The sequence below is a fragment of the Rutilus rutilus genome, assembly GCF_951802725.1.
Source record: "Rutilus rutilus genome assembly, chromosome: 16".
NCBI classification, from domain to species: Eukaryota; Metazoa; Chordata; class Actinopteri; order Cypriniformes; family Leuciscidae; genus Rutilus; species Rutilus rutilus.
Genome location: NC_140224.1, coordinates 7,039,742 through 7,067,129, shown reverse-complemented (window position 1 = coordinate 7,067,129; position 27,388 = coordinate 7,039,742). Strand labels below are relative to the sequence as shown.

Genomic DNA, 27,388 nt, shown 5'->3' with positions numbered 1-27,388 from the left:
ACTATTTAGCTATAAATTTAGTTGGTGTTTGTAAACGGGTCCTCATATATCCATAATTACAACGACATTCCCAGTAGGATTTCACAAATGATGCCATCAGGGACTTTCTTAATTGCTCAATACTTGAGAACACAAATTACATCGTTATGTAAACTATTTTCCATCTCAATGTTTTTTTTAGTACAGTTTGTTTTTATCAGCTTTCTCATTAGTCACACAATAACTGAACATCCATCGCATAAACAGACTTTTATCATATCCGATAATTATAGTTCTTTTTTTTCTACCCGGAAGTATTTACAATTAAGGCTAGCCAGCCGTTCACCGTTATTAGGGGAACAAAAATCCATGTTAGACTCCACGTTAGCCTCGTAATATTATCATATTCCCGAAAATGTACCCGCTGTGGACGTTTAACGAAAAATAAGAGAAAAGAGCTCGACGAATTTTCTGTGACGCTTCAGCTCGCTGTGCGTCGTGACATCACCCCCAGCGTGTCTCTCGGGGACGCGCGTCAGCTTGTGCGGGGCGGAAACAAACAGCGAAGCGTTCGCAGAACTGCGAGTTCCCGTGCGATATGACTAACTCCGCCGGAATATCGTGTCGATCTTTGTACTCTGCTCGTTCCGTATCTACCATCTCGTACCAATTACCGAGGGAGGAGTGTAAACATCTCTGAAGTCAGGAAGTGGGATGTGGCCCAGGTGAAAAGCTCGTTATATGGTTGCGAGCGTGGGCGCCGTGACTGATGGCACGCGATCGGTCACACACATCAGGATGACGCGTCGAGGGTAGTGGGATCAATATGTGATTTTGTGTGTAGACAGTTGTTTAGAGAAATAAAGAGCCATTGCAGTGAAGTCTTCGGTCTCAGCATCATAATGGACTCTTCTGTGTCGCTGGGGAGGCTGGAGCTCGCGCGCCCGTTGATGACCCGCGGCTCGTGTTTACCGGAGGGCGCGCAGAGCGCTCACCTGAACGGGTGCGTGCCGCTCTCTCATCAGGTGGCCGGACACAAGTATGGCGTTGATAAAGTGGGTCAGTACACTTTTCATGTCATTCCTTTTGATTTGAGTCTTGATTCTATTATTTGAAATTGAACTGATATTGTGCACTGTGGAGACCAGAGCTAGTTATCACAATTTTTTTTCCTTCAGTCAATATTTCTCAGGGTCAGTTTCTGTACATGCACATACCTTTATTTGTGTATAAAGCTGTTGAGCAAATATTACCTTTATTACCCAGGAAACAAGATACAGTTGACTTTTTGTGACAACATGCTGTCACACTATATGGGGGTAAGTTGTCACAATGGGACCTTGTCATTAAACAGCCTTTCGTATGCTTAATTGAGACACAAAATCATAAATGAAAACTGTATATATGTAACATAAATAATGCAGTGTTACATTATGGATTAAAAACATTGTGTCATTTAAAATATATCAACAAAAATAAATAAAATTCCCACATAAAACAATGTTATTCATATATTATAAATTGAACTTGAACTGATTGTAATTGGGAAAGCAATCATTTGTGCATATTTAGACATTCCAAATCTTAGCTATATTTACTGACATGTAGCCTATGTGACAGCTAGCCCTGGTCTCCTATTAGTAATATTTTCAAATATGCTTTCCTGATGCAACTAAAGATTTAATTAAAAAGGCTTTGTTTGTATCTGTATAGTTCTGACTCAGTAGGATTTGTCTCATGACGCTGATATGTTGAAAAAAGCTCTACATTTATGACCCATATAGTGTGATTTGTAGAACAGTTTGAAACAGAATTTGCACTTGCTGTCTCTCGAATTTTGCCAATGCGGTGGAACGCGGCAAAGATTTGACTTGCATTTGTGTCAACGATCTTTATTTATTTCTGCACCTCACAAAGCACGTCAAGCACTTCTTCTGGTCACAAATATTGCATTAATTTATGCTTTAGTTTTTTTTTTTAAGTTTTTTTTAAATCGGTGTGTGGACAGATATATATGTTTTTTTTTTTACTATGTTTTTAATTTTACTGTATTATTTATTTACTTCTGTCCTCATAAACAATTTTCCATAATAAATGTAGTTTAAAAAATATATATATTAATGAGAATAATCATTCAAGATTATAAAATTGAAAAACTGAACATTTAAACCATCCAGATGCATCACAGTGGTGGGAATAAGGGGGAAATATGCTTAATTGTCATGAAAGTATTGTTACAATGCAAACAAAAAATTGTAATAGTATTTTATGCAAAATATAGGCTTAGTAATTTATTACTATCTTTAGGGTGAAACCAATAGCGTGTACCGTAAGTCGCAGATTGCGTTGCATAAAAGAGACGTATAGTATTCATTTAATTAAATGTGTTGGGAGCAATTTCCCCCTGGTTGATCATGTTTAACGTCAATAATTAATTCTTGTCATGTTTGCTTTTGTTTACCATTGATGTGAATTGCTTTTAAAATAGCTATTTCTAAAGAGGGGGAGCCTGACCTAAATCCAGAGCTTCACCGGCTATGACTGTAATCTCTAAGCCCTGTCAACCTAGTTCTCAGCAGCATATAGGCCAGGCTGTGATGTCATTTACACACACTGCTGTCATTTCCCCATCATATGAGTCTCTCACTTAAGCAACTCTGCATGAACAAACGTGTATTTCAAAAATAAATGTCAGTGTGCGTATTGGTATGATCATAACAGTAATGATCGAGCTGGTTTTCAATCACAGGTATCTTGCAACATCCTGACGGTACGGTCCTGAAGCAGCTTCAGCCTCCTCCGAGAGGACCCAGAGAGATGCAGTTCTACAGCAATGTGAGTGTTACAGGAGTGTTCTGGGTTCAAGGGTTCACAAAAGAAGATATTTTGGAAAAATAGGGGTAACCAAACAGGCCCAGGGCCCCATTGACTTCCATAGTATGGAAAAGAAATGCAATGGAAGTCAATGGGGCCCATCAACTGTTTTGCTACCGACATTCTTCAAAACTAACATCTTTTGTGTTTTATCCCTTTAAGTAGAGGAAAGTTCACCCATAGGAATTACGTAGGCCTGTTCGCACCAAGTATCTATAACCATGAAGTGTTAGTAATCGCTCTAGCTCTGAAGGCCTTGTACTTTAAGCACGATCAAAGAACGAACTTGTGTAGGGCTGGTTTGAAAATATTGATTTCTCGATTTTAATTCATTCTCACTTGATGAACCGATATTGATTCTTAAATCCCAAGAATCAATCTTTTAGTCTGTGGTTTTTGGTTATGTGAACAAAACTTCCCTAAACATTATTTGTCCCATCCAGTAAATCACATTAAGCTTTGTAACTTTTGATATAAAACAAAGACTTAAATTCTTCCGATTTTAATTACAAAACGATTCTGTCAATTTTACAACGAACATGACAGCCACTGTTTAGATGTTTAAACAAAATGAATTGGAGTAGAAACATAATTATGTCATTAAAAAGGATATTCTAACATTGTTATTATAAAAAGTAAATATAGTAATGTAATGCACCAACTGACCGGGTTCTCTTTTGGGAGTTGGAAACAGGCTCGCCAGAGTGAATTTTCCAGAAAAGTGACTTTGACTTAGTAGTAACTGAGTTATGGTCTGGCAAAGCTTCATTAATAACTCATTTCCAAGGGGGCGTCACCAACGGATGCCTCTGGGCGCAATTGGATAGACCTAAAACCATAAAGCCATATATGCTGCGTCCCAATTCGCCTAAGTTACACTACGCCATAAAAGTATGTACTCTTTTTGTGAAGAAAAGGTATTTACTTTTGAATGTGTAGCAAAAAAAGTAGGCAAGCTTTGGGACATACTACTTCGTCATCTTTATCGGACGGATCTGTCGCGTGCGTCCTGTCACGTAAACTGCCCTGTCAATCATCTTGTCACAGTTAAAATCCTCTATTAAATCTAATTTAATTTCCTACCGTTTCGGAGAGAAAAGTAGTAGCACGTTCATCTGCCAGTGGGTCTTTCATGGAGACTGTCCTCATGTGTTTGCAATTTGAATATAATAATGCATTTAAAAGTTGATGCGCTTCACCAACAGACGTCGTTCAAATGCCTCTGGGCGCAAGTGGATAGACCTAAAACCAATCAGAGCGATCGTCATCGTGTAAAGCCCGCCTCAACGTTTCTGATTGGTGCCGCGATTTCGACGGATTAGAAATGGGCTTGAATGAGCTCTTTGCCAGACTAACTTGCAGAGCAAATCTAAATTTGCCGGACGTTGTCTGGGTTTTCCCAGGCTAACTTTGACTGGATTCCAGGATTCAAGGCAAGCAATAGAGCAGAGCTGTTGCGGATAGGCCATTAGTTGTCATTCCATACACTTTCTGTAGGAATACTTTAATGTTTGCAGACCAAATAGCTCAACACCAGAGGCAACGCAAAGAGATGTCAAATAAAACGTCATCATGTTTCAAAGAGTGGCTTGATCAAGTGGTGGAAATAACGAATGATGGGCACGGAACAATAATAAAACTGACATTTACAATTGCACACCCACCACAGGTGTGAGTGCAAACTCAAAATACCTGTTACATACCTCAGTTTAAATAGATTTTTGTGTGTGGGTTTCAGGAATGTTTGGATAACTATAAAATAATTCACATGTTCACATTTGTTTGAAAATATTTAGCTTATAGATCTCAGTTTAAATGCTTCAGTTTGTTTTTATTATATTATATTCTACGGCTAATAAATAATTAATCTCAAAAGGGGAATTCATGAGCAATAAATAAACATTTAATTTTGATGGTTTATTGCTGTCTTTAGTCAATAATTGACCATACAAAAATACATTATGGTTATCCCAAACCATCTTAGTGTAAATGCTTATTTTTTTCATATTATATTATTATAAAGAATTAAACTGTTCCGTGTAAGATTTTTCTTTTAAATGATTTTTTAATAGAATTAAAAGACTGGTACAGTTAACACAGCACTGTAAAATAATTTCCTCAGGTAACCTAACATTTGTTTCATTTAGTGACTTCTGAATTAACGGTTTGTTTTCAATATGATTTCAAATCACTAAAGCCCCTTTCACACAGAGATTCCGGAAAATACACGGATAAAGTGACCCGGGATTTGACCCGGGTTCGTTTGATTTTGGTTCATTCACACTGCCAGTGATTTTCCGGAATCAGAGAGTGCGTTCACACACAACCCGTAAAAATCCCGTAAAGACACGTGACATCGACGTGATGTCTCAGCAGCGTCTTTGCTTATGAGCTGCGATTTCACAAATTTGAGCATTGCGTACCGTTTCACTAGCTGGCGAACGATCCTGGCTTCAGCGTCATCTCTACGAAACGGCATTGTTACGGCTTTTGTTCACACAGCGCGCGTTTCCGGGACTGAACACGGCAATGTTACTAGGTCCCCAACCCGGCATCGATGCCGGCATCAATCTCGGGTCGTGTTTGCGTTCACACAGAAGGCGTTCTGGCAATTTGCCGGGATCATCGCGCTGTGTGAAAGGGGCTTAAGTTACATCAAGGGTCAAATATAAATAGCATAGCAATTTAAAGTAAAAAACTGCATGATATAACCACATTTTGTGTGTTTCCGTACGCTGTGCAGGTCTGGTATAAAGAATGTTTGGAAACATTGGCACCTTGCATTAAGATCATCTGGTCACAAGTGAACAAAACAAAACAAAACAAACTGTAAATGGGGTCCAAAATGTTTCATGATCTAATTGCTGAAATGGTGAATTACAGTACAGGTCAAAAGTTTGGAAACATTACTATTTTTAATGTTTTTGAAAGAAGTTTCTTCTGCTCATCAAGCCTGCATTTATTTGATCAAAAATACCGATTTTTTTATATATTTTTTTATATTGTGAAATATTATTACAATTTAAAATAATTGGTTTTCAATTTATTATACTTTAAATGATCATTTATTTCTGTGATGCAAAGCTGACTTTTCAGGATCATTACTCCAGTCTATCACATGATCCTTTAGAAATCATTCTAATATGATGATTCATTATCAAAGTTGGAAACATTTTTTCATAACCTGTGATACTTTTTTAGGATACTTTGATTTAATAAAAAGTAGATAGAAATCTTTTGTAACAACAATATACACTACTGGTCAGTAATTTGGGGTCAGTAATTTATTTATTTCTTTTTTTGAAATAAATCAGTACTTTTATTCAACAAGGATGTGTTAAATTGATAAAAAGTGATAGTAGAGATTTATATTATTAGAAAATATTTTTTTATTTTGAATAAATGCAGTTCTTTTTAACCTTTTATTCATCAAATATATTAGGCAGCAGAACTGTTTCCAACACTCATAATAAATCAGAATATTAGAATGATTTCTAAAGGATCATGTGATAGACTGGATGTCACATGTGACACTGAAGACTGGAGTAATGATGCTGAAAATTCAGCTTTGCATCACAGGAATAAATTATTATTTAAAGTATATTCAAATAGAAAACTGTTATTTTAAGTTGTAATAATATTTCACAATATTACTGTTTTTTTTTCTGTATTTTTGATCAAATAAACGCAGGTTTGATGAGCAGAAGAAACTTCTTTCAAAAACATTAAAAATAGTAATGTTTCCAAACTTTTGACCTGTACTGTACATAGTCAAAAACACGTTATACCATTGTGTTTGTAGTGTAAACTCTGGTCCTGGACAACAGGGAAGGGCCACCTACTCACCTGTCAATGAAACTGCACTAAAATAAGGAATTAAGCTTTTTTAACATTGCCGACCATGTGACTTAAAAAAAGAAAAAGTGACCATCCAATCTGAACACATGCACATATATATGGCAGAAATGGTTTGACGATTTATTTGCCATTTCTTACGTTTATTGTTTTATCAAGGCACAGTTACAGGCGTAGCAAGTGATGTATCCATTCCAATAATTTCACAGTGTGATCCTGTTTTTGACTCCAGGTGTACGCTGATGACCACTGCGACCCCTGTCTTATAGACCTCCAAGCGCACCTTCCCAAGTACCATGGCACGTGGTCCTCGCCAGACACTCCCGCAGGTACGCCGATGGATGCATGGAGCGATGAGGAGATTGGTGGATATACAGCATGAGTTTAGTAAGCATGTCTTCTCGCTCTCTTCCACAGACCGGTACCTCAAGCTGGACGATGTGACGCGCAGGTTTCAGAAGCCGTGCATCATGGACGTGAAGATCGGCCAGAGGAGCTACGATCCCTTCGCTTCACAGGAGAAACGGGAACAGCAGATCAGGAAATACCCGCTGATGGAGGACATCGGCTTCTTGGTTCTGGGGATGAGGGTATGTTTTCTTCTTTAAAATGTGGGTTTCATCGATTATCTTCTAATGGAATTATGTCTAATGAATTATTGAATTAAAGAGCCCCTAATATGTTACTTTAAAGGTTCCTACTTTTGTTTTTGAGGTCTCCTACAATAGGTTTACATTAGGGGTTAAACGGACTGTAGTTGATTTGTGATCCGTACCATCATTTGTAAGTTTAACCATCATAGAGTGAATGTTTATCATTTGAACATGTTTTGTCTTGCCAATTTACATATACAAGCCATTTTAAAACATTCCAGCACAAGAAGAGGCAAAAGAGAACTCCATTTGTACTCGCACACTGTTTTCGGCGCGTTTCAGACAGAATTGGGACTGAATTCGCAATTAGGGCTACAGCTAATGATTATGATTTTATTGTCGATTAGCTGATTCATCCTTTGGCTAACTTTCCAAGATAGTAAGTACAACTTCTATAGTATTTCAAACTTTTATTAAATAATTTTCTAAAAAATACTTCGAAACGATATCCTTTTGAAATAAATCTTGCACACAGCCTCTTTGCCTCTTCCTGAGAAATTAAACAAACACAAAAAAACATCAGTAACATATTTAAACATTAAATCTATGAATGCTAACAATATATCAACTGTTTTTCAAAGAGGGTAGTGCATCTGAATATTATTTTAACATGAATCTATGAATGATGACAAATGATTGTATTTCAGAAAGAGTAGTGTATTCATAATAATTTATTATGAAATATACGAACGCAGGAAGCATTTTAAACTTTATTTTTAACTAATGATACTCATGAAATATAAGATGTATACAGTCAGTGTTGGCCTATTTAGGAAATGTGTTTAGTATAATCTGTTATTAATTACCGTAGTTGGGAGTATGATTTACTTAATTGCACGAAAATGTGCCTGTATTTATCTGCAAAAGGTTTCCAGATTAAAGTTGAAGTTATAAATTAAAGTCCATTTTGTTGTCGCCGTAGGTGAAAATACCTGTCTCGGCAATCATTCTCATAAACACAGTCGGTTATGTCTTCAGTGAACGGTTAGGTAATAAATCGTATGAACTCTGCCAGTTTAAAATTATTATTACTGCATGATTATTATCAATTAGTTGTAGCAGCCCTACTTGCATTCATACCTAGTCGTGCAGATATAAGGGGTTCTTTTTGGTGTGAGTGAGGATGTTGCAATGTCCAAATTAGGTTTATTTTTTAATGTGTTTGAAGAATGTGTCTGCTGTCACATTCATGTCATGGAACTTGTGAATTGCGTGGGGGTCGTGTTTGTGTAATATGAAGCAGAACCTGGGGTTGAGGTGTCAGAATAGCTTTGCAAGTAGCATACAGACTGTGTCACAGACTCGCCTAACAAGTTTAGAGGAGGATGTTCCACTCTACCAGCTCTTTTGAGTCATCGGTACTTCCTGTATAAAACCTAAACACTGCTGTTCTCATAGAGGTAGCCCTGGTCTTTTCACATGGAGATAACACAATAGTTTACTTATTTGGATCATTAATTCATTTTATTTACTCATTTATTTAGTTATGTATGTACTTTGTTTTATTATTGTGGGAAATGGGAGTCTTTTTCTATCATTTTTTGAGCAAATATGGAATTGTTGATGAAAAATGTCAAATTGCTTAGATATACAGTACCGGTCAAAAGTTTGGAAACATTATTATTATTATTAATGTTTTTGTAAGAAGTCTCTTATGCTCATCAAGCCTGCAATTATTTGATAAAAAATACAGAAAAAACAGTAATATTGTGAAATATTATTACAATTATGGCTGATGAAAATTCAGCTTTGCATCACAGAAATAAATTACATTTTAAAGTATATCAAAATAGAAAACCACTGTTTTATGTCATTAAACTGTTAATGTCATTAAATCATTTTAATATGCTGATTTATTATCAATGTTGGAAACAGTTGTGCTGCTTAATATTTTTATAACCTGTGATATAGGTAACCTGCTTTCAGGATTATTTGATGAATTAAAAGTTAAAGCATTTAAAAACAGCATTTTATTTAAAATAGAAATCTTTTGTAACAATATACACTACCGTTCAAAACGCACTGTACACAATATACACTAGCGTTTGGTGTCAGTCTTTTCTTTTTTTTTCTTGAAAGAAATTAATAATTTTATTCAAGATGGATGTGTTAAATTGATTAAGTGTTAGTAAAAATTTATATTCTTAGAAAATATTTCTATTTTGAATAAATGCTTTTCTTTTTAACTTTTTATTCATCAATGAATCCAGAAAAGGTATCAAAGGTTCCAAAAAAACATTAAGCAGCACAACTGTTTTCAAGATTGATGATAACAATAAAAAAATAAAAAAGTGTGTATATATTAAATATATACAAAAGCTTTCTATTTCAGGTAAATGCTGTTCTTTTGAACTTTCTATTCATCAAAAAATCCTGAAATAAAAATGTAAAAAACTGTTTTCAACATTGATAATAATCATAAATGTTTCTTGAGCATTAAATCATCATATTAGAATGATTTCTGAAGGATTCACACTGAAGACTGGAGTAATGATGCTGAAGATTCAGCTTTGATCACAGGAATAAATTACTCTTTACTATATATTCACATAGAAAACACCTGCTTTACATTGTAATAATATTTTACAATATTTATATTATAATATAATATAAAAAATCTTACCGATCTAAAACTTTTGACCGGTAGTGTATACGTATATACATGTACAGTATATACATATACACACACTTTCTTGTGTTAAGCTCATCGTTCATTCCTGAATGTGGCTTTGCTCTTCCCCCGAGGTGCTGCCATTTCAGCTGATGATGAGCTTCGGTATGGCCAGTGCCTGAGCCTCGTGTGTTTAGAGGTTTTAATTAATGGTCCGCAGCTTTAGAGTGAGCAGAAGGGAATGAAAGCTCAGTGGTAAAGCCACAGCGCTGCGTGAACTGGAGTCACACATTTACTGAGCTCTGGACACAGCAGGCAATATTAACACTGTCATCAACACTGCTGGAGAGAAGTGTTCGGATAGCTTGGAAGGGACATTTGGTCTATCATGGAAAATGGGACAAACGGAGCATTCAAAGACACAAAAAGTGGACCTAGCATTTACTGTAATAGCGGTTGAAGCAATCATAAATCCTCTGTAAACTAATGAACTTTGATCACTTCAACCACTGAAGATATGCATAATGTTGTTAATCGGCCACAAATAAGGGATTCCACACTCCTAGTCAAAAAAATGTGCAAATTGAAAACATCTGATTCTGAGATCAGATCAGTTATAGTATGGGTGCTGTTACTTGCATTTTGACTTGATGCGCATTATTGCTATTTTTTTATGTATGAATGATCAAGTTAGAAGGCTTTTCAATCTACAAATCGCCAACATTTACAATGGATATTTGATTTTGAATTTGAATTATTTGTTTATAATGACCATACAAGTTCGATTAAACCGTCAAAATATGAGGAAAATATATATACTTTAAATGTGAGGGAAGAACAAAACACTAAACTTGATGAACGTATTTATCTGGCAAAAAAAAGGCAAACTACACTACTTATTTTACTAGGCTCACAGGAAAAAGCATACATTGAATACAATATAATCAGTTATTAATATTTCGGTGGCTCTCTTGTTTTTGCTTGTTCATAATTTCTTTGTATGACAGCATGGCCAAAAATGATCTCGGCACAATTCGGCATGTTTCATTGCTTTATCAGAAATAAAACGATTGACTCCAAGCACAACTACGCAATATGCTTTTACAAATTTGTTATCATATTTGAATAAGTGGTGTAGGCCATTTTGGGCATTTTTCTTAGGCCGTGCATCACTTTAGGCAACTACTGTAGTAGTATGTATACACTCACCTAAAGGATTATTAGGAACACCATACTAATACTGTGTTTGACCCCCTTTCGCCTTCAGAACTGCCTTAATTCTACGTGGCATTGATTCAACAAGGTGCTGAAAGCATTCTTTGGAAATGTTGGCCCATATTGATAGGATAGCATCTTGCAGTTGATGGAGATTTGTGGGATGCACATCCAGGGTGCTCTATTGGGTTGAGATCTGGTGACTGTGGGGGCCATTTTAGTATAGTGAACTCATTGTCATGTTCAAGAAACCAATTTGAAATGATTCGAGCTTTGTGACATGGTGCATTATCCTGCTGGAAGTAGCCATCAGAGGATGGGTACATGGTGGTCATAAAGGGATGGACATGGTCAGAAACAATGCTCAGGTAGGCCGTGGCATTTAAACGATGCCCAATTGGCACTAAGGGGCCTAAAGTGTGCCAAGAAAACATCCCCCACACCATTACACCACCACCACCAGCCTGCACAGTGGTAACAAGGCATGATGGATCCATGTTCTCATTCTGTTTACGCCAATCAGCTTGAATCAGTCGGCCCATTCTCCTCTGACCTCTAGCATCAACAAGGCATTTTCGCCCACAGGACTGCCGCATACTGGATGTTTTTCCCTTTTCACACCATTCTTTGTAAACCCTAGAAATGGTTGTGCGTGAAAATCCCAGTAACTGAGCAGATTGTGAAATACTCAGACCGACCCGTCTGGCACCAACAACCATGCCACGCTCAAAATTGCTTAAATCACCTTTCTTTCCCATTCTGACATTCAGTTTGGAGTTCAGGAGATTGTCTTGACCAGGACCACACCTCTAAATGCATTGAAGCAACTGCCATGTGATTGGTTGATTAGATAATTGCATTAATGAGAAATTGAACAGGTGTTCCTTATAATCCTTTAGGTGAGTGTATATACACACTCACACCATGATAGTGATGAGCCATGCATGGTTTTGCTTGTGGTTGTCATGATCTACAAATGTATGATACCATGGAAGAACAATGGTGAATTTTAATGAGCAAATACAAAGAAGGCCTGTTGAACATGTCATTTGTCAGCTCTTTTATTCATGAGCATTTAGAGCCATGCACATTAGCTTGTATCTATCAGGACTGTTTGGCATTCATGTTCTGTAGGGGCGTAACTGTTCAAATTATTCACTGTTCAGATTTTATCACAGTTTTTTTATCACAGAAAAAAAGGACTACTGTCAAATATAAAAAAAGAAACTAAGAACAAATAATAAAACTACAATTAATACATTAGAGCAAAGAGAAAATAAAATAAACATTGCTTTTCAGGTTATTTAGGCATCTAAAAGTAGTTTTCATTGAATAAAGATTGATTAAAGGAATCAAATGTAAAATAACACTGTACAAGTTAAATAAAGATTAATCATTAAGCTATTCAGTCAAGAGCAGTGAGTGATTTCTCTGTCTTTTGTTGTTTGATTAGCATTAGAAACTGTTGGACTCGGTTGTATCTTCAGCAGGATTCTTTATTGAGAACACAAGCTGTTGGTTGCTGCAGTCATCAAGTCTAACTGAGGCAGTGTACATTGTAGTTTATATAGATTTTAAGAGGCAGTGCTTAGAAATGGCGACAGCATCTGGCTGACGACCTTAAACAAAGCATGCAAATGAAGTATCCAGGTTTAGGAACTCACCCCAGACTCTAGAGTGTCACCAGTCCTAATCCAATCATCATTACTATTCAGAGAACGGGACAGGGGCTCCAAGAACCATTAAAGACAAAAGGTGAGATTCTCAGTAAGCTGACTCATTTGACTTACAATAAAGAGAACTGGAACTGGCTGAAAACTCTTGCTGGAAAGTTTGCTTAACAGAATAAGTCATCTGATATCATCATCATAACTTTAAATGCTAAATACAGTGTACTTCACTTTAGTTTTTCATTTAATGTTATGTCAAGACACAGGATCAGCAGATCTTAAACAGATTCTTAAATTTGTAATCCCACAAAACACAGCTGGAGTATTAGGCTGCTGTCACTTTAAAACATGATGCACGGATCCAATACACTGATACTGATACATATCCATTGCTAGGACACTCACCAAGACGGGGCATGTTGATATTTTTTGCGTGTGTCTGTCCGTTCAAGTGCAGGACTTGAAAGAGAACTCAATATTTGCGAGCTGTCTGAAGACGCGACTTTCCATGCGAACGCTTCGGTTGGATGCACACACAAATCATCTACTCAAAGCGCACGCGAGATCTCTATTTCGCGTCTTACTTACGTGTGAATGTTTAAATTGGCAAGGTTGTAAATGTTCTGTAATGTTCTGTAAATGCTCTGTGTGGATCAGAATCAGCTGTCTTGCATCTTCCCGTTTATTGTGTCATATTGTGTGTGAGGGTGAAAATGAGGGGAACCATTCTAGCGGCCAAAAGGGCCCATGAAAACTACAAAAAGAAGTTAATCCCAAATCCTGTTCTTTGTACAAGTAGTTTTAATATAATCCATCTGTGGTCTCCATCTTCTTAAAAAAAAAAATTCCTCTATGACAAGTTCTAAATCTAAACGGACGAGAGGAATTAATGCAGTGGGTGATTCATATTGTCAGGAAAGAAATGAAAATCTGTTTACCATAAAAGAGAAGAACGGCCTTCAGCAGTTTAGGAGAATTTATAACCAAACCATTTTCCAAAGAAAGTGAGTGTATTAACAAGACACATTAACCATAACAGAGAGAGAATGGTTGGGTTTACCACACTGTTTATGTTCCATATATATATATATACTGGGTTAAAAGGAATTTCATAACTAAAAAAAGACTAAAATACAATTTTCATTGAATAAATGTCATCAGCTTTCGTCGACTAATATAACTTACTTTATTAAAAGTTACTTAACTTACTTTAACTTACTTTCTTACTTACTAATATATAATATAAGTTGATGAGACCTGGTTAAGCGGATCTAGAGAAGATGAAGAGTGTTGTCGCACAATCGTTAACATTGTCTGGGTCTGAATCGGGCTCGAAAATTGTTTGAAATTGACCGCATCATTAATATTTACATCCGAGTAGAGCTCGCGGTTATGAAGGGGCACTACATTTCCCGAACACGCGCTAAGCGCTGCCAATCACAACACACTGGGCCAGTAACCAATCACAGCACATTTCATATTTCAGAAGGAGGGGCTTCATCGAAAACGTTGCGTTCAACCAGACTGGGTAGAGAGGAGCTGTAATGTCAAATTTGTGAAAAATAATGTTTTTATATATATATATATATATATATATATATTAGTATTTCACAAAAGTGAGTACACCCCTCACATTTTTGTAAATATTTTATTATATCTTTTCATGGGACAACACTGAAGAAATTACACTTTGCTACAATGTAAAGTAGTGAGTAGTGTCATTTTAGTTTTTATTAATTTGTCACGTTCATACTCTTTTTAGTCTAGTCAAGTTTCAGTCGACTAAAATCTGAGCATTTTCATCTTATTTTAGTCAGAATTATCCATGACTATTTTAGTCTAGTTTTAGTCGACGAAAGCTGACATTTATTCTAGTTTTAGTCAATGAAAATTGTATTTTAGTCTTTTTTTTTTATGCAATTCTATTAACCCAGTCAATATAGTATAATTAACTACTGTAGACGAAACCAAAATTTTCTTTTAGCCAAACTCATTTCAAACAAGGTTATCTTAAAGGTTATTGTTACCTTATAGACTCAAGAATACATCACAACATATTTATTTTACCAACCAAACACGTTAGAAGTACACAGACTTCATGGTGTTTTTTCCTGTGATTTTGCGGACGCATTTCTCCCCATCTTTTTCCACAACACATTCAGTTTTCTTTTCCACTTCTATGTAATGAAAGTTTTTCCAAACGTCACTTCTTCTTTTTCTCCCAAATACGAACCCCGGCTGGCCTGCCATCGGTCCCTTTCTCTGTGTCAGACTTAATTTTGTTTGTTGTCGTTTTTTGCTAACTCACCTCAGCTGCATCTTCTAAATAATGCCGCGAGTGGGGCTTGAGGAAGTGACGTCCCCTGCGTCTGCACAGTGCGACTCGATGCAGCCCCTGAAGTGTGCCACAGGAAACAGAAATACTGCAAAATAATAATAATAATGCAACTAAACAGGACGAAATAACGTTATAATATTTCGTCTCGTTTTGGTCAACAAAAATTAAGAGACATTTTAGCATAGTTTTTATTTTGTAAACCACATTTAGTCTAATTTTTATTCGTCAACAATCGTCAGCATTATACATTTAATTATAGTCATCGTTATATGACCAGCATTTACGTTGCGTCTCGTCACGTGATAAAGGTTCGTTGACGATGATATTTAGTCATAATTTTCGTTGACGAAAGCAACATTAGTAGTGAGTGTACAGCTTGTATAAGTGTAAATTTGCTGTCCCTTCAAAATAACTCAACACACAGCCATTAATGTCTAAACCGCTGGCAACAAAAGTGAGTACACCCCTAAGTGAGAATGTCCAAATTGGGCCCAAAGTGTTAATATTTTGTGTGGCCACCATTCTTTTCCAGCACTGCCTTAACCCTCTTGGGCATGGAGTCCACTAGAGCTTCACAGGTTGCCTCTGGAGTCCTCTTCCACTCCTCCATGACGACATCACAGAGCTGGTGGATGTTAGAGACCTTGCGCTCCTCCACTTTCCGCTTGAGGATCACCACAGATGCTCAATAGGGTTTAGGTCTGGAGACATGCTTTGCCAGTCCATCACCTTTACCCTCAGCTTCTTTAGCAAGGCAGTGGTTGTCTTGGAGGTGAGTTTGGGGTCGTTATCATGTTGGAATACTGCCCTGCGGCCCAGTTTCCCAAGGGAGGGGGATCATGCTCTGCTTCAGTATGTCACAGTACATGTTGGCATTCATGGTTCCCTCAATGAACTGTAGCTCCCCAGTGCCGGCAGCACTCATGCACTCCCACCACCATGCTTGACTGTAGGCAAGACACACTTGTCTTTGTACTTCTCACCTGGTTGCCGCCACACACGCTTGACACCATCTGAACCAAATAAGTTTATCTTGCTCTCATCAGACCAGTTCCAGTAATCCATGTCCTTAGTCTGCTTGTCTTCAGCAAACTGTTTGCGGGCTTTCTTGTGCATCATCTTTAGAAGAGGCTTCCTTCTGAAGACCAATTTGATGCAGTGTGCGGCGTGTGGTCTGAGCACTGACCCCTTCAACCTCTGCAGCAATGCTGGCAGCACTCTTACATCTATTTTGCAAAGCCAACCTCTGGATATGCTGCTGAGCACGTGCACTCAACTTCTTTGGTCGACCATGGCGAGGCCTGTTCTGAGTGGAACCTGTCCCTTTAAACCGCTGTATGGTCTTGGCCACCGTGCTGCAGCTCAGTTTCAGGGTGTTGGCAATCTTCTTATAGCCTAGGCCATCTTTATGTATAGAGCAACAATTCTTTTTTTTAGATCCTCAGAGAGTTCTTTGCCATGAGGTGCCATGTTGAACTTCCAGTGACCAGTATGAGAGAGTGTGAGAGCGATAACACCAAACTTAAAGCTACACTGTGTGATATTTTCCCCTATCTAGCGGTGAAATTGTATACGACTACCCAGTGAATATTAGTTTCTTTTCCTTTCAATTCCGAGGGCGTTTTAACTCCTACGGTGGCCGTATTATTCCAAGATTAACATGGCTTCCAGTTTGACTTCGCAAAAATTGCGCCTTTAAAACTATTTATCACCTGTGATCCGTCGCAGCACAGATTTATGTTACAAAGTAAACAATACTTTTGTGCCACTGACGCGAGGAAAAGTAACGCAAGTTATACTAGAAGTCGTTCTGGCGTTATGCACAACCATGCTATGGTTAGACAAGCAACTATAAAACTTCGAATTTACACAAATAGGCTGAATTACCTGTCGAGAAGAAAGCAGGCAACTTCGGCGTCCGTTTTAAAATCTTTGCTCCTCATGAGCATCTGGGAAAAGTTACTCCAATATTGACTTTGGTCTTGCCTGTCGCGTTGACGTTTTAATTCTCTCTTTCGCTTCCTTGGCGACTCTGCTACATGTCCTCGAAAAAAGGAGTTATCCTCCATCTTCAGCAATCTTTCAAATCTGCCGGCAGTCGCGAGTAATCTCCCCCTCGCATTCATTTCCAGGTATGTCCCTCTTTGGCGAATGTATTTTCAAGATGGAGGCGCAACATGGCTTCCGTCATTCGAGCGACTCGCTCGTATGTATTATAAATGGCAGATTTTACGCTTACAAGAATACTTTATTAGTTGGTGGAAGTAATTGTACATGAATGAGCACATATACTTTTGATAGAACAAAGTGTTTTTTGCTAAGAATCAACTTAAAAAGTTACACAGTGTAGCTTTAACACACCTGCTCCCCATTCACACCTGAGACCTTGTAACACTAGCGAGTCACATGGCTAATTGGGCCCAATTTGGACATTTTCACTTAGAGCTCTACTCTATGTGTATGTGTGTGTGTGTGTATATATATATATATATATATATACTATATACTATATACTATATATATATATATATACTATATATATATATATATATATATATATATATATATATATATATATATATATATATATATATATATACACACACACACACACACACACACACACGTGTATGTATGTATAAAGTCATAACTAATATTATAAAATATAAAAATTTAAAATACCTGTTTTGGTTAAAAATGTAATTTATGTGTGTGTGTGAGAGAGAGAGAGAGAGAGAGAGGATATGTTTGGTTATCTGTGCCATCAGACAGGATGAGCTTATCACACTGGCCTCTCCCAGCATCCTCAGGGTCTTTCGCTTCTCTCTTGAGAAACATGGGTGGAGACCTCTAAACTCTTTATCATCAGCTCATGATGGATGAGGTTTACTCAACACCCCTTTACTTATGCAGAGCCATGTCCTTTTTTATTACTTTAGAGAAAATGTTAGTCAGAGAACAGACTTAATATCCACTGCCTTTCTTGATTTATACGTGGCTTTAAACATGATTGTATTACATGCGAAAGCTAGGTAAGTGTTAGTGCACTGACCCTAAATAAATAGTCATGTGTCTTTACAATATGTCTGTAGTATACAATCAGTTCATTATTTATTATTAAAATAAATGTCAGAGTAGATTTTTTTTTTCTTTTTTATGGCAGGTAGCATGACTTTTATGTCAAAAGCAAATGTATCAAGATCTAAGTAACCATATCATGCATGTTGGTCATTTGCCATTGTATAAAACTTTGCAGTTTTTTAAAGTTACACATGAAATATTAAAGCATTAGCTGTGGGATAAAGTGTCGATTAGTAGAGATTTGTATTAGGATAAGCTTTGTATATATATGAATATTTTTACATTGGCCTGGGGGTCAAATGTCTGAAGAATCTGACGGAGCGTTGGCCATAAGAAACCCATCTTTTAAAGAAAATGCTAAAAAAAATTCCCACAAAGCCATGCATTAAAGCAGCTGCATCAGCTTCACAGATGGAGAAACCGAGGGAGCAAAATGCCAGAATGTTTCTGAAACTAATCAGCCAATCAATGTCACCAACTCAATGCATTTAGGCATGTAAACATGGTCAAGATGATCAGCTGAACTTTAAACTAAGCATAATGGAGAAGAAAGGTGATTTAAGTGCTTTTGAATGTGGCATGATTGTTTGTGCCAGACGGTCTGGTTTGAGTATTTCAGAAACTGCTGATCTACTGGGATTTCCACACACAACCTAGGGTTTACAGAAAATTGTCAGAAAAAGAGAAAATATCCATTTAGCGGTAGTTCTATGGGCAAAAAATGCCTTGCTAATGCCAAAGGAGAATGGCCAGACTGGTTCGAGCTGATAGAAAGGCAACGGTAACTCAAATAACCACTTGTTAACCAAGGTCTGCAGAAGAGCATCTCTGAACACATCGATTATTGTTGCTGACAATGTCCATCCCTTTATGTCTACAGTGTATCCATCTTCTGATGGCTAATTGTAGCAGGATAATGGAGACTGTCCTCGCTTCAGCCTGTAGCGCGGTTACATACTTGATTCATCAAATACCTAGTTGATGTTCGACGTGCATGCGCGGAATTGGATGTTTTTAACACGCATGTATTAATCTTGTATTGAATATAAGAGTTATACGACAATATTTGGACATCTTTTTTATACCGTAAGAGATTTAATAAATAAAGATGACAAGAAGAAAAAGAAGAAAAACGATGTCTGGTATCCGATAAATAATGGGATTTGACTTAAAACATCCCAGTGTTCAACGAATTCACAAACTGTTGGGGACAATGTCAGGTATTCTAGGCTAATATTAATATGCAAATTAAAAAAATAATAGAAATATGCAACTCTATTTTTTTAATGCAAATACAATCCCTAGCGATAGATCAGTGTTCTAACATTTTATAGGCCTATATATTAATATAACATTGAATGCTCTACAAATAATTATTATAAGTTGATGATGACAAAAGATAGCCTATTAATTAACCAACATTACACTTTAACAAAACTAGCGCTATGTCGTTATCCAGAGAGCGATCTAGTCAGACTTTTTCCTTCGAAATATTTAGAAATTGAGTGTATAGCCTACAGTTAAACTCACGATCTCCGATGTTATTTTGAGTGTTTTAGACAATGGTGTGAAAAGCAACTATAACGAATGAACATGTATTTGACTTGATGGCTTGTTGTTATTAGTGATGTGAACTCGTCTTTTCTTTCATTTAAATGTCATTTTTATTGTTTAAAATGTTTATCTTATCTATATTAGAATGATATAAAAATCTATATACACAAAATGGAATGGCATTATGTCTATGGGAAATTAAATGACGGATATAAACACAAAAAAGAAAAGTTTGTAAACTCAACTAAATCCATCAGTGTGATGAATATCCTAATAACTATAGTGCCACTTTTGCATATCTGTGTTACAGTGCTTTGTGTACACTTATAATAATGGATTACAATAATACAATAAAACTATAATGGATAATAATAGCACTAATGTGAGTCATTGGAGATAAAATACAAAATGCATTTTTCAAAATTGCATACATCTTTGAAGCGATCAGTAGGGAGTAAAACATGTAATGGGCCACAATGTAAAATCTTTAATGTTTAAATTCATCCTCTATAGCCATTATGGCATATGTCATGCAGATTTGATAAAATAATGTAATTTGTGGATAATGTAATAGGTGATCGAACCCATGCGTGTTTATACTTTCATGACGTAATCGAAACCTAGTACAGCGCACGCGTGTTAATACGTCAACTACGTATTTGATATCAATTACGTCATCGCTCTACAAGCTGCAGCGAGGACTTCTTGGGATAATGCGCCATGTCACAAAACTCATCATCTCACACTGCTTTCTTGAACATGACAATGAGTTTATTGCATTTGTTCTTATTTATTTGAAATGTGAATTGATTGAACTTGACATGACATTAAATTACTTTAAATTTCTGCATCCTGCAATATAATTTGTCTTGTTTGTTTTACCCATTTTATTTCTCCTGGCTTAAAGGGCACATTAAGTAAAAAAATGTAAAAATAAAAAGTAGCAGAGTTCAAAAGTTTAAGGAAAATGATTGGTTGACCTTTACTGTTTAAAAAATAATACTAATATTGAAGTGTTCAGGATAGGAGTTGTCTAAATGTGTGCATAAAAAGGGCAGTGAGGTCCAGTTTCTTGGTGAAATATTGATGGAGAGCAGACGGTATGTAAATTCTCATTCTCAATCCGTCCCAGGGGTTCAGCTCTCTGCCAGCTCGTACAGAAAAACAGATGGATGAAAAGAGCCGATCTACATAACCACCAAGCAAACAGAACCATTACTCATAATTGCTCTGTTGATTTGGATGATATAGAAAGCAACTTAATGCCCTTCTCAAAATAACCCAAATTACACAGTACCATATTACATTGGCTCCCTCTTCTTCACCCTTCCAGAAGTTCAACTTGAGTTTCATTTCCTAACTGGAGCATATTCAATCAGTGGAGTTACTGTAATGACCTCACATGTCCTCTAGAGGGAGAGCAAGACCTATGAAGAGACGATTGCTATTGACCTCCAGTTAAAATGTTTCTCACTGTCTTTTAGGTGTATAAAGTTGGATCGGACAGCTTTGACACCTATGACCAGCATTATGGAAGAGGTCTCGTGAAGGACACGATCCAAGAAGGTAAGATCAATCTCAGAGTCAAAGCATCATACTGTTTATGCCATTGCACTATCACCTAAAATTCTGCGTGTTTTTGTTAAGATGCATGAGGAAAACAAGTTTAATCTACTCTTAAAGGCCGTTTGAAATGCTTTGACGAGCGGCGTGCTGTTTTTAAATGGCACATAACCAGACATTACTTTGTGAAGCATAATTTGCTGCTTTTTGTTTTTGTTTGAAGGTAGTATTAGCGATTGTTGCCAAATAGATTAAAAATGTCTAATGCCAGAAGTAAAAAGAAGTGTTCCTGTGGCTCGAGGATAATTTCCAGGGAATGCTTGAACATAATAAAAACCTTGAATGAAGGTTTTATGAAAGAAACCTTGTGTACCTTGAATGCAATGCAAGTCACTTTGGATAAAAGTATAAATATGTAAGATACAGTAAGAAATCTAGTTACAAAATAATCAAGGCATGCTTTCATGAGCACAAATAAAAAGCCTGCATGTGAACAAAATGTACCAGTATAACTAATGAACAGAAGTACTGATGCACCGAAACACTGAAACTAAGCTGAAAATAAAATGTATTCAATAATTAATAACATTTATTTTAATAATCAACACTCAAACTGAGTTGTGAGTGTATATAAAAAAAACTTTTTAATGATGTATTAATATACATTGTTGAAATATTTTAAACGTGGCTGTAAACTTGTTTTCATGACAGATTTATTGTCCCACTTTATATTGAGTGTCTATTTACTAATATTTCAATTAATGTCTTGATACAATGCAGTTATTGTGTAAATTAAGATTTTTTTGAACAAGTACAGTGTAAAAAAAAACATTTATGTAATTACAGCTGCAGTTAATTTCTATAATTACATTGTTGACCTTTCCTTTACTCCTCAACCCAGCATTAAACCCAACCATACCATGAAATCCGTTACCTGTCTCCCACCTCAATAGCAGCAAAAGTGTTTTGCAACACAACATGACCACAATAAGTACATTCTACCTAACATTTTTTGGACGCAAGTAGTACATAGTAGTTAAAGACACTTAATATAAAGCAGGACTGGTTTATTCAAACATACATTAAATAATAAATGAAGACTACAGATAAAGGAAGAATATAGTGACTATGTAATACAGTGCATATATTTAGCGAAATGTTCCTATCTGGGTTTTTTTTTTTCTTTTTTTTTTCTAGCTAACAAATGTATAGACATGGCTTTTCTGAGGTAAATGTAAGGTTGGGTGACATTAGCTGTTTACATTGACCCTAATAATTGATTGTAGTCAGATGTCCACATATAACCACGTCAATCGGAATGAACTGGCCAAATTCAATTTCAATTTCATTCGGATTAAACTAGTGTTTGTTTTGTCAGCTTTTTTATTTTTTGAATGACTATGTCTTAGTCCCGTGTCAAATTGACTTTAGTTTTTATCATAATTTGGTCAACCTTGTCCTGTTTTCAAGTCAAGTTTTAGTCGACGAAATGTCTGGGCATTTTAATCTAGGATTAGTCAATGAAAACTTGTCACATTTTCATCTTGCTGCATAATGGTTAAACTGATAATAATGAATATTTTGCTCAAAATTATATCGCAATGATTGTTGTAATTTGAGAAATTGGTTTTTACATTTCATCAGAATTTGTACACTAACCAATAAGCACAAATCAATAGAATGTTGACTCACACGCATGGTTTATTTTACTTATTTAATATACTTATTATAGGCTATTTATCATGTAAATTAACACTCTCTGTCTACATTATGAAAACAGAGTTTTCATAAGGTTCAGAGTTAGGACCTACCCAGTTATTGCAATAACTATAATAAGTACATGGGATATATGGTGAACAGGACTGAAATAAAGTGCTACCAAAAAACTTTGTATTGCCACACAGAGTAAGTGCATTTATTCAGCAACCACAATCGCAAACAATATAGTCGAGATCCATGTTTGGATTTATTACAGTTCATCACTGACAAGGTTTGATCGCAGATTTAGTCGCAGCAAACAGTGCAAGACGCTCATGACAGAACACATTGGGTTGAATGACACTTATTTAAGCAGAATATCTCAAATATAGATAATAGATAATAAATATAGTCACACATCAATCCAAACACATTATTTAGCATTCATGGACACTTTGTTTTAACAAAGAATCTGAACATATAAACGTAGCCATTGTTTGCAAGCTGTTTTATTGACGTCTTCCGCAATTTGAAACAGTAGGCGCGTTTCCATTACAGATTTGTGCAAAAGTCTTGCGGGTTTTTAAATTTTTTTTATGTAGACAGAAAACTATTGCGAAATGACGGCGTTTCCATTAACCAATGTTATGCGACTAAAACTTAATTTTTTCGCATTTATTACTTTCCGTTTATGCATCTCAGCCACCGCACTGGCCATTATTATTAATCAAAGGAGACGTATCCAAGCATTAATGGTAAGGAAAGACTTATACTTGAGAGCGGCACATATGAGGTGTTTCTGGGTGTTTCTCCCTCATTTCTTCTTCGAGGTCTTGATTGTGTCCAAATTTTTTATTTATTTTTTAATTCCATTGGGCATATTTTCAATTTCAATTTGCGCAATTTGAAGGGTAATGGAAACGTGGCTACTGATTGAGCTATATGATACGTTTTAGTAAGTATAGTTATATAATTTTCATTCTTACGTCAACTGAGCTATTAACACCCAGGTTGCAGATGCAAGTTCAGCTTTGTCTTGAATTGCCTGCAGATAAGATTGAAATAGTTTCAGCGATTAACATCTGTGTTTCTGTTTCTCCGTGCTCCAGGTTTATCCAAGTTCTTCTACAACGGTGATATTCTCCGCAAAGACGCCATCACTGCCAGCATCCTCAAAGTCCAGAAGATCCTTCAGTGGTTTGAGGGCCAGAGTCGGTTTCACTTTTATGCAAGCTCTCTGCTGTTTGTGTACGAGGGCGTCTGCGCGCCCAGCCCCGGTTCTCAGACGCTTCGAGAGAGCCAGATCGCACCCGGGGCCTGTGAGCAGAACAACAACATCGACCAGAGCCTGTCCACCATGTACTCCCTGCACAAGAAAGGCTGCGTCCGGAGCCACTACCAAGCCAAACAGGACAACGGCGTGTGGAGCTCCTCACAGCAGCCCAACGGCAACCGCGGCCTGGCAAGACTGGAAGAGGACCGGGAGGAGGAGAAGAGCGAAGCGGGACAGGAACCGCTCAGTGACGTGGAGGTAAAGATGATCGACTTTGCACATGTCTTCCCTAGTGACGTTCCCGACCAGGGTTACATCTACGGTCTGAAGAATCTACTGAAGGTCCTACATCAGATTCTGGAGGAGTGATGGAGCGGTTTGTTGTTGCTGAAGGTATGAGTTTCGTAGCCACTTTCATGTCCGTCTACTCGCCTCTTTCTAATCTGCACTACCTACACCATCAGTGGAGTAACATGTTCGTAATCCTTCGTCTAATGTATGTGCTTTAGTCTTTTAAAAGCTTTGTACAGTTTGTACAAACTTATCTTACTCTTACTCAGGTAAATGAATCTATAACGCTTGTATATTTATCCCGACAAAAGAAATTCAAACTGTTGAAACTCTCATCATATTATGCCTCAGATATTACGTTAGTTCCTGTTTCCAGAGCCATTTCAGGATTTTTGTTTTTATTCTTTTATTTTTTTAAATCAGTGAAATTTGGTGAGTATGGATGTAGGGAAATATTTGACGTTTCTTTCGCATATGCTGCCAATGTGTCCCTGCCTGTTTCAGACCTGTTGAATTGTGAATTTTATCTCTTTTTTTTTTTCTTTTCTTTTTTTTTTACGTGATTTGAAGAGAATTAAACCTTTAAGTGTATGCATGTTCTGTGATTACTGATGCAATATGACTGAAACAACAATGACAGTAATGAAAATCGTTTATTTTTTCATTGTATGTCTACAACGAATGCCAAAGTTTCCATCAATGAAGTGAACCTGAATTTTGATTTCTCCGATTACTAACCGAATTACTTGAGGGGTGTCCGGGTATTTCATTAGGGTGTTTGTACACATTTATTTGGTGATTGCATAGGAACTCACATAGAAGGACTTGAAGTTAGTCATAAAAAAGCCATTTAATGTGACTCAATATGAGAGGAAAAGAATATCCTCAAACCTATAAACAAACAGTTCAATGTTTTTTTTTTTTTTCACATCTTTTTTTGTTGGTGATCTCATTTTACTTTATTATAACGTGTTTATGATTTGATTTGTCAGTAACCTTTTAAATGTTTCTTAACAGTGTTTCTTTAATTAACTAAGGCCTATTCAGGGTTCCCACAATCATTAAAAAACTTGCAAATATCAGAGAATTTCATTATATCATGAGCTTTTTTTTTATGCTTGAATGCATATTTAAAAAAAATCTGTATCTGGTAAATCACCTCGGCTGAAAAGTTATTGAAAAAGCATGGAAATGCATTGGTCAGTAGTGTGGGAACCCTGTCTATTGCATGTTTTAATACAAATGGTCTTATGCTTACGTGTATAACAATCATTAATTTGCATCTCAATATGTTAAGCTCAAGAGTCGAGACATCAGGAAACAGTCCTTTAAGTTCACATTGATCTCTTTCGTTTTGTTATTTATGTAATATGTTTTATTAGCTTGGTTGTGATGGATGTCGAAAGACCACATCTCCTATAACGAAGTGCAGCAAGTGTACTAAAAACAACATTCTTGTTCATGTGCACCTTTAAAATGGCGCAACATTGGAAACGTATACTTTCCGTTTGTACCCATAAAGACAAAAAGTCCCTGAATAGCATAGCTCTTTGGGCAAAGTAAAAAAGAAAAAAAAAATTGCCTTTTGTGCCTATCAATAAATATAGTCTTTTTGCAGAAAGTCTTTTAAAGTTTAACTGAAAGATCTCGAGTACTAGATTGCTCTCCATTATAATATATAATTTGTTCTCAAATAAATGAACTAATGTCATGTTTACATTCTACCTTTATGGTTATCTGGACAAAGAGACATTGTTATATAATCGTACATGCATAACTCAATAATTAATGTCCATTAATCATCATCATCATCATCATCTTATGCACTGAAAGTGAAAATACTATGTGTACATGTATTGTTAATTACTAAAGTTTATCTGTCATTTGATTTCTTTTTCTGATTGTTTGTTTTATTATTATTATTATTTTTAATAATAGTATATAGCACCTGATTGGTAACTACTGTATGGTGGTGCTTAAAGCACTTTAGTGAGACTGGATATTTCCCTGTGGAATGGATTGATCAATCTTATTTAAGGGCATAAAAATGTTGAATCTCAACAAACGGACAAAAGAAGTCTGAACACTCGCTTACAAATTTGTACACTGGCTAGATCTTTTGTTCGGTGGAACGGCAGGAATATTTTCATGGCATTCATTTTCTCATGCGGAGTCAGTGGAAGATGAATATGATATCTCTTTGGTGTCGAATATGATATCGCTTGCTGTTCAATATGCTGAAATATACGGGCCTGGTTCAGTAATGTATCAATATATGTCCATTTTTGAAAAGCTTTGTATCGAGCTAACCTTAGGGATTAATACTGAGAGACAGAATTCAGCAAATAAAAACTACAACTCAAATGTCATTACATTCAGATGGTTTCCAAATGAATAATGTATTCTAAATGTCAGCCATAGCTTCCTGGGTAAGAATCATAGCTCTGCCCTGAAATGAACTGTTTTATAGTGATTTTTTTTTTTTTTCATTGAATAAAGTTGTTGTAATGGGCAATCTTCATGGAAAAGAGAACTAATCGAAATGGATCAATGAACATACTGACCTGTATAGTGTGTAGTTTTTGGAGATATAATGTATATCCAACCCTGATCTAATCGTTCTCTTAACAAATTACCACTTTTGAATATTGAAATATGAACTTAATATTTACTTGGATGATATTGGGTGTATATTTGGCAAATTTTCATTAATAAAATCTGCATTTAATACCA

At 36.2% G+C, this 27,388-nt stretch overlaps 1 protein-coding gene across 2 annotated transcripts; it reads left to right on the top strand.

Annotated features, from left to right (window-relative positions):
• Positions 1-485: 485 nt before the first annotated feature.
• Positions 486-27,388, top strand: ipmkb (inositol polyphosphate multikinase b). 2 transcript variants are annotated; one of them, XM_084434872.1, is made up of 6 exons: positions 486-1,038; positions 2,729-2,814; positions 6,941-7,037; positions 7,126-7,298; positions 21,315-21,396; positions 24,201-27,388. In XM_084434872.1, exons 1-6 carry the CDS (start codon positions 882-884, stop codon positions 24,731-24,733), a joined length of 1,128 nt encoding a protein of 375 aa, XP_084290998.1. In that variant the 5' UTR covers positions 486-881; the 3' UTR covers positions 24,734-27,388. The 2 variants fall into 2 exon arrangements, with proteins under 2 accessions (XP_084290998.1, XP_084290999.1); XM_084434873.1 differs by having other exon boundaries at positions 766-1,034.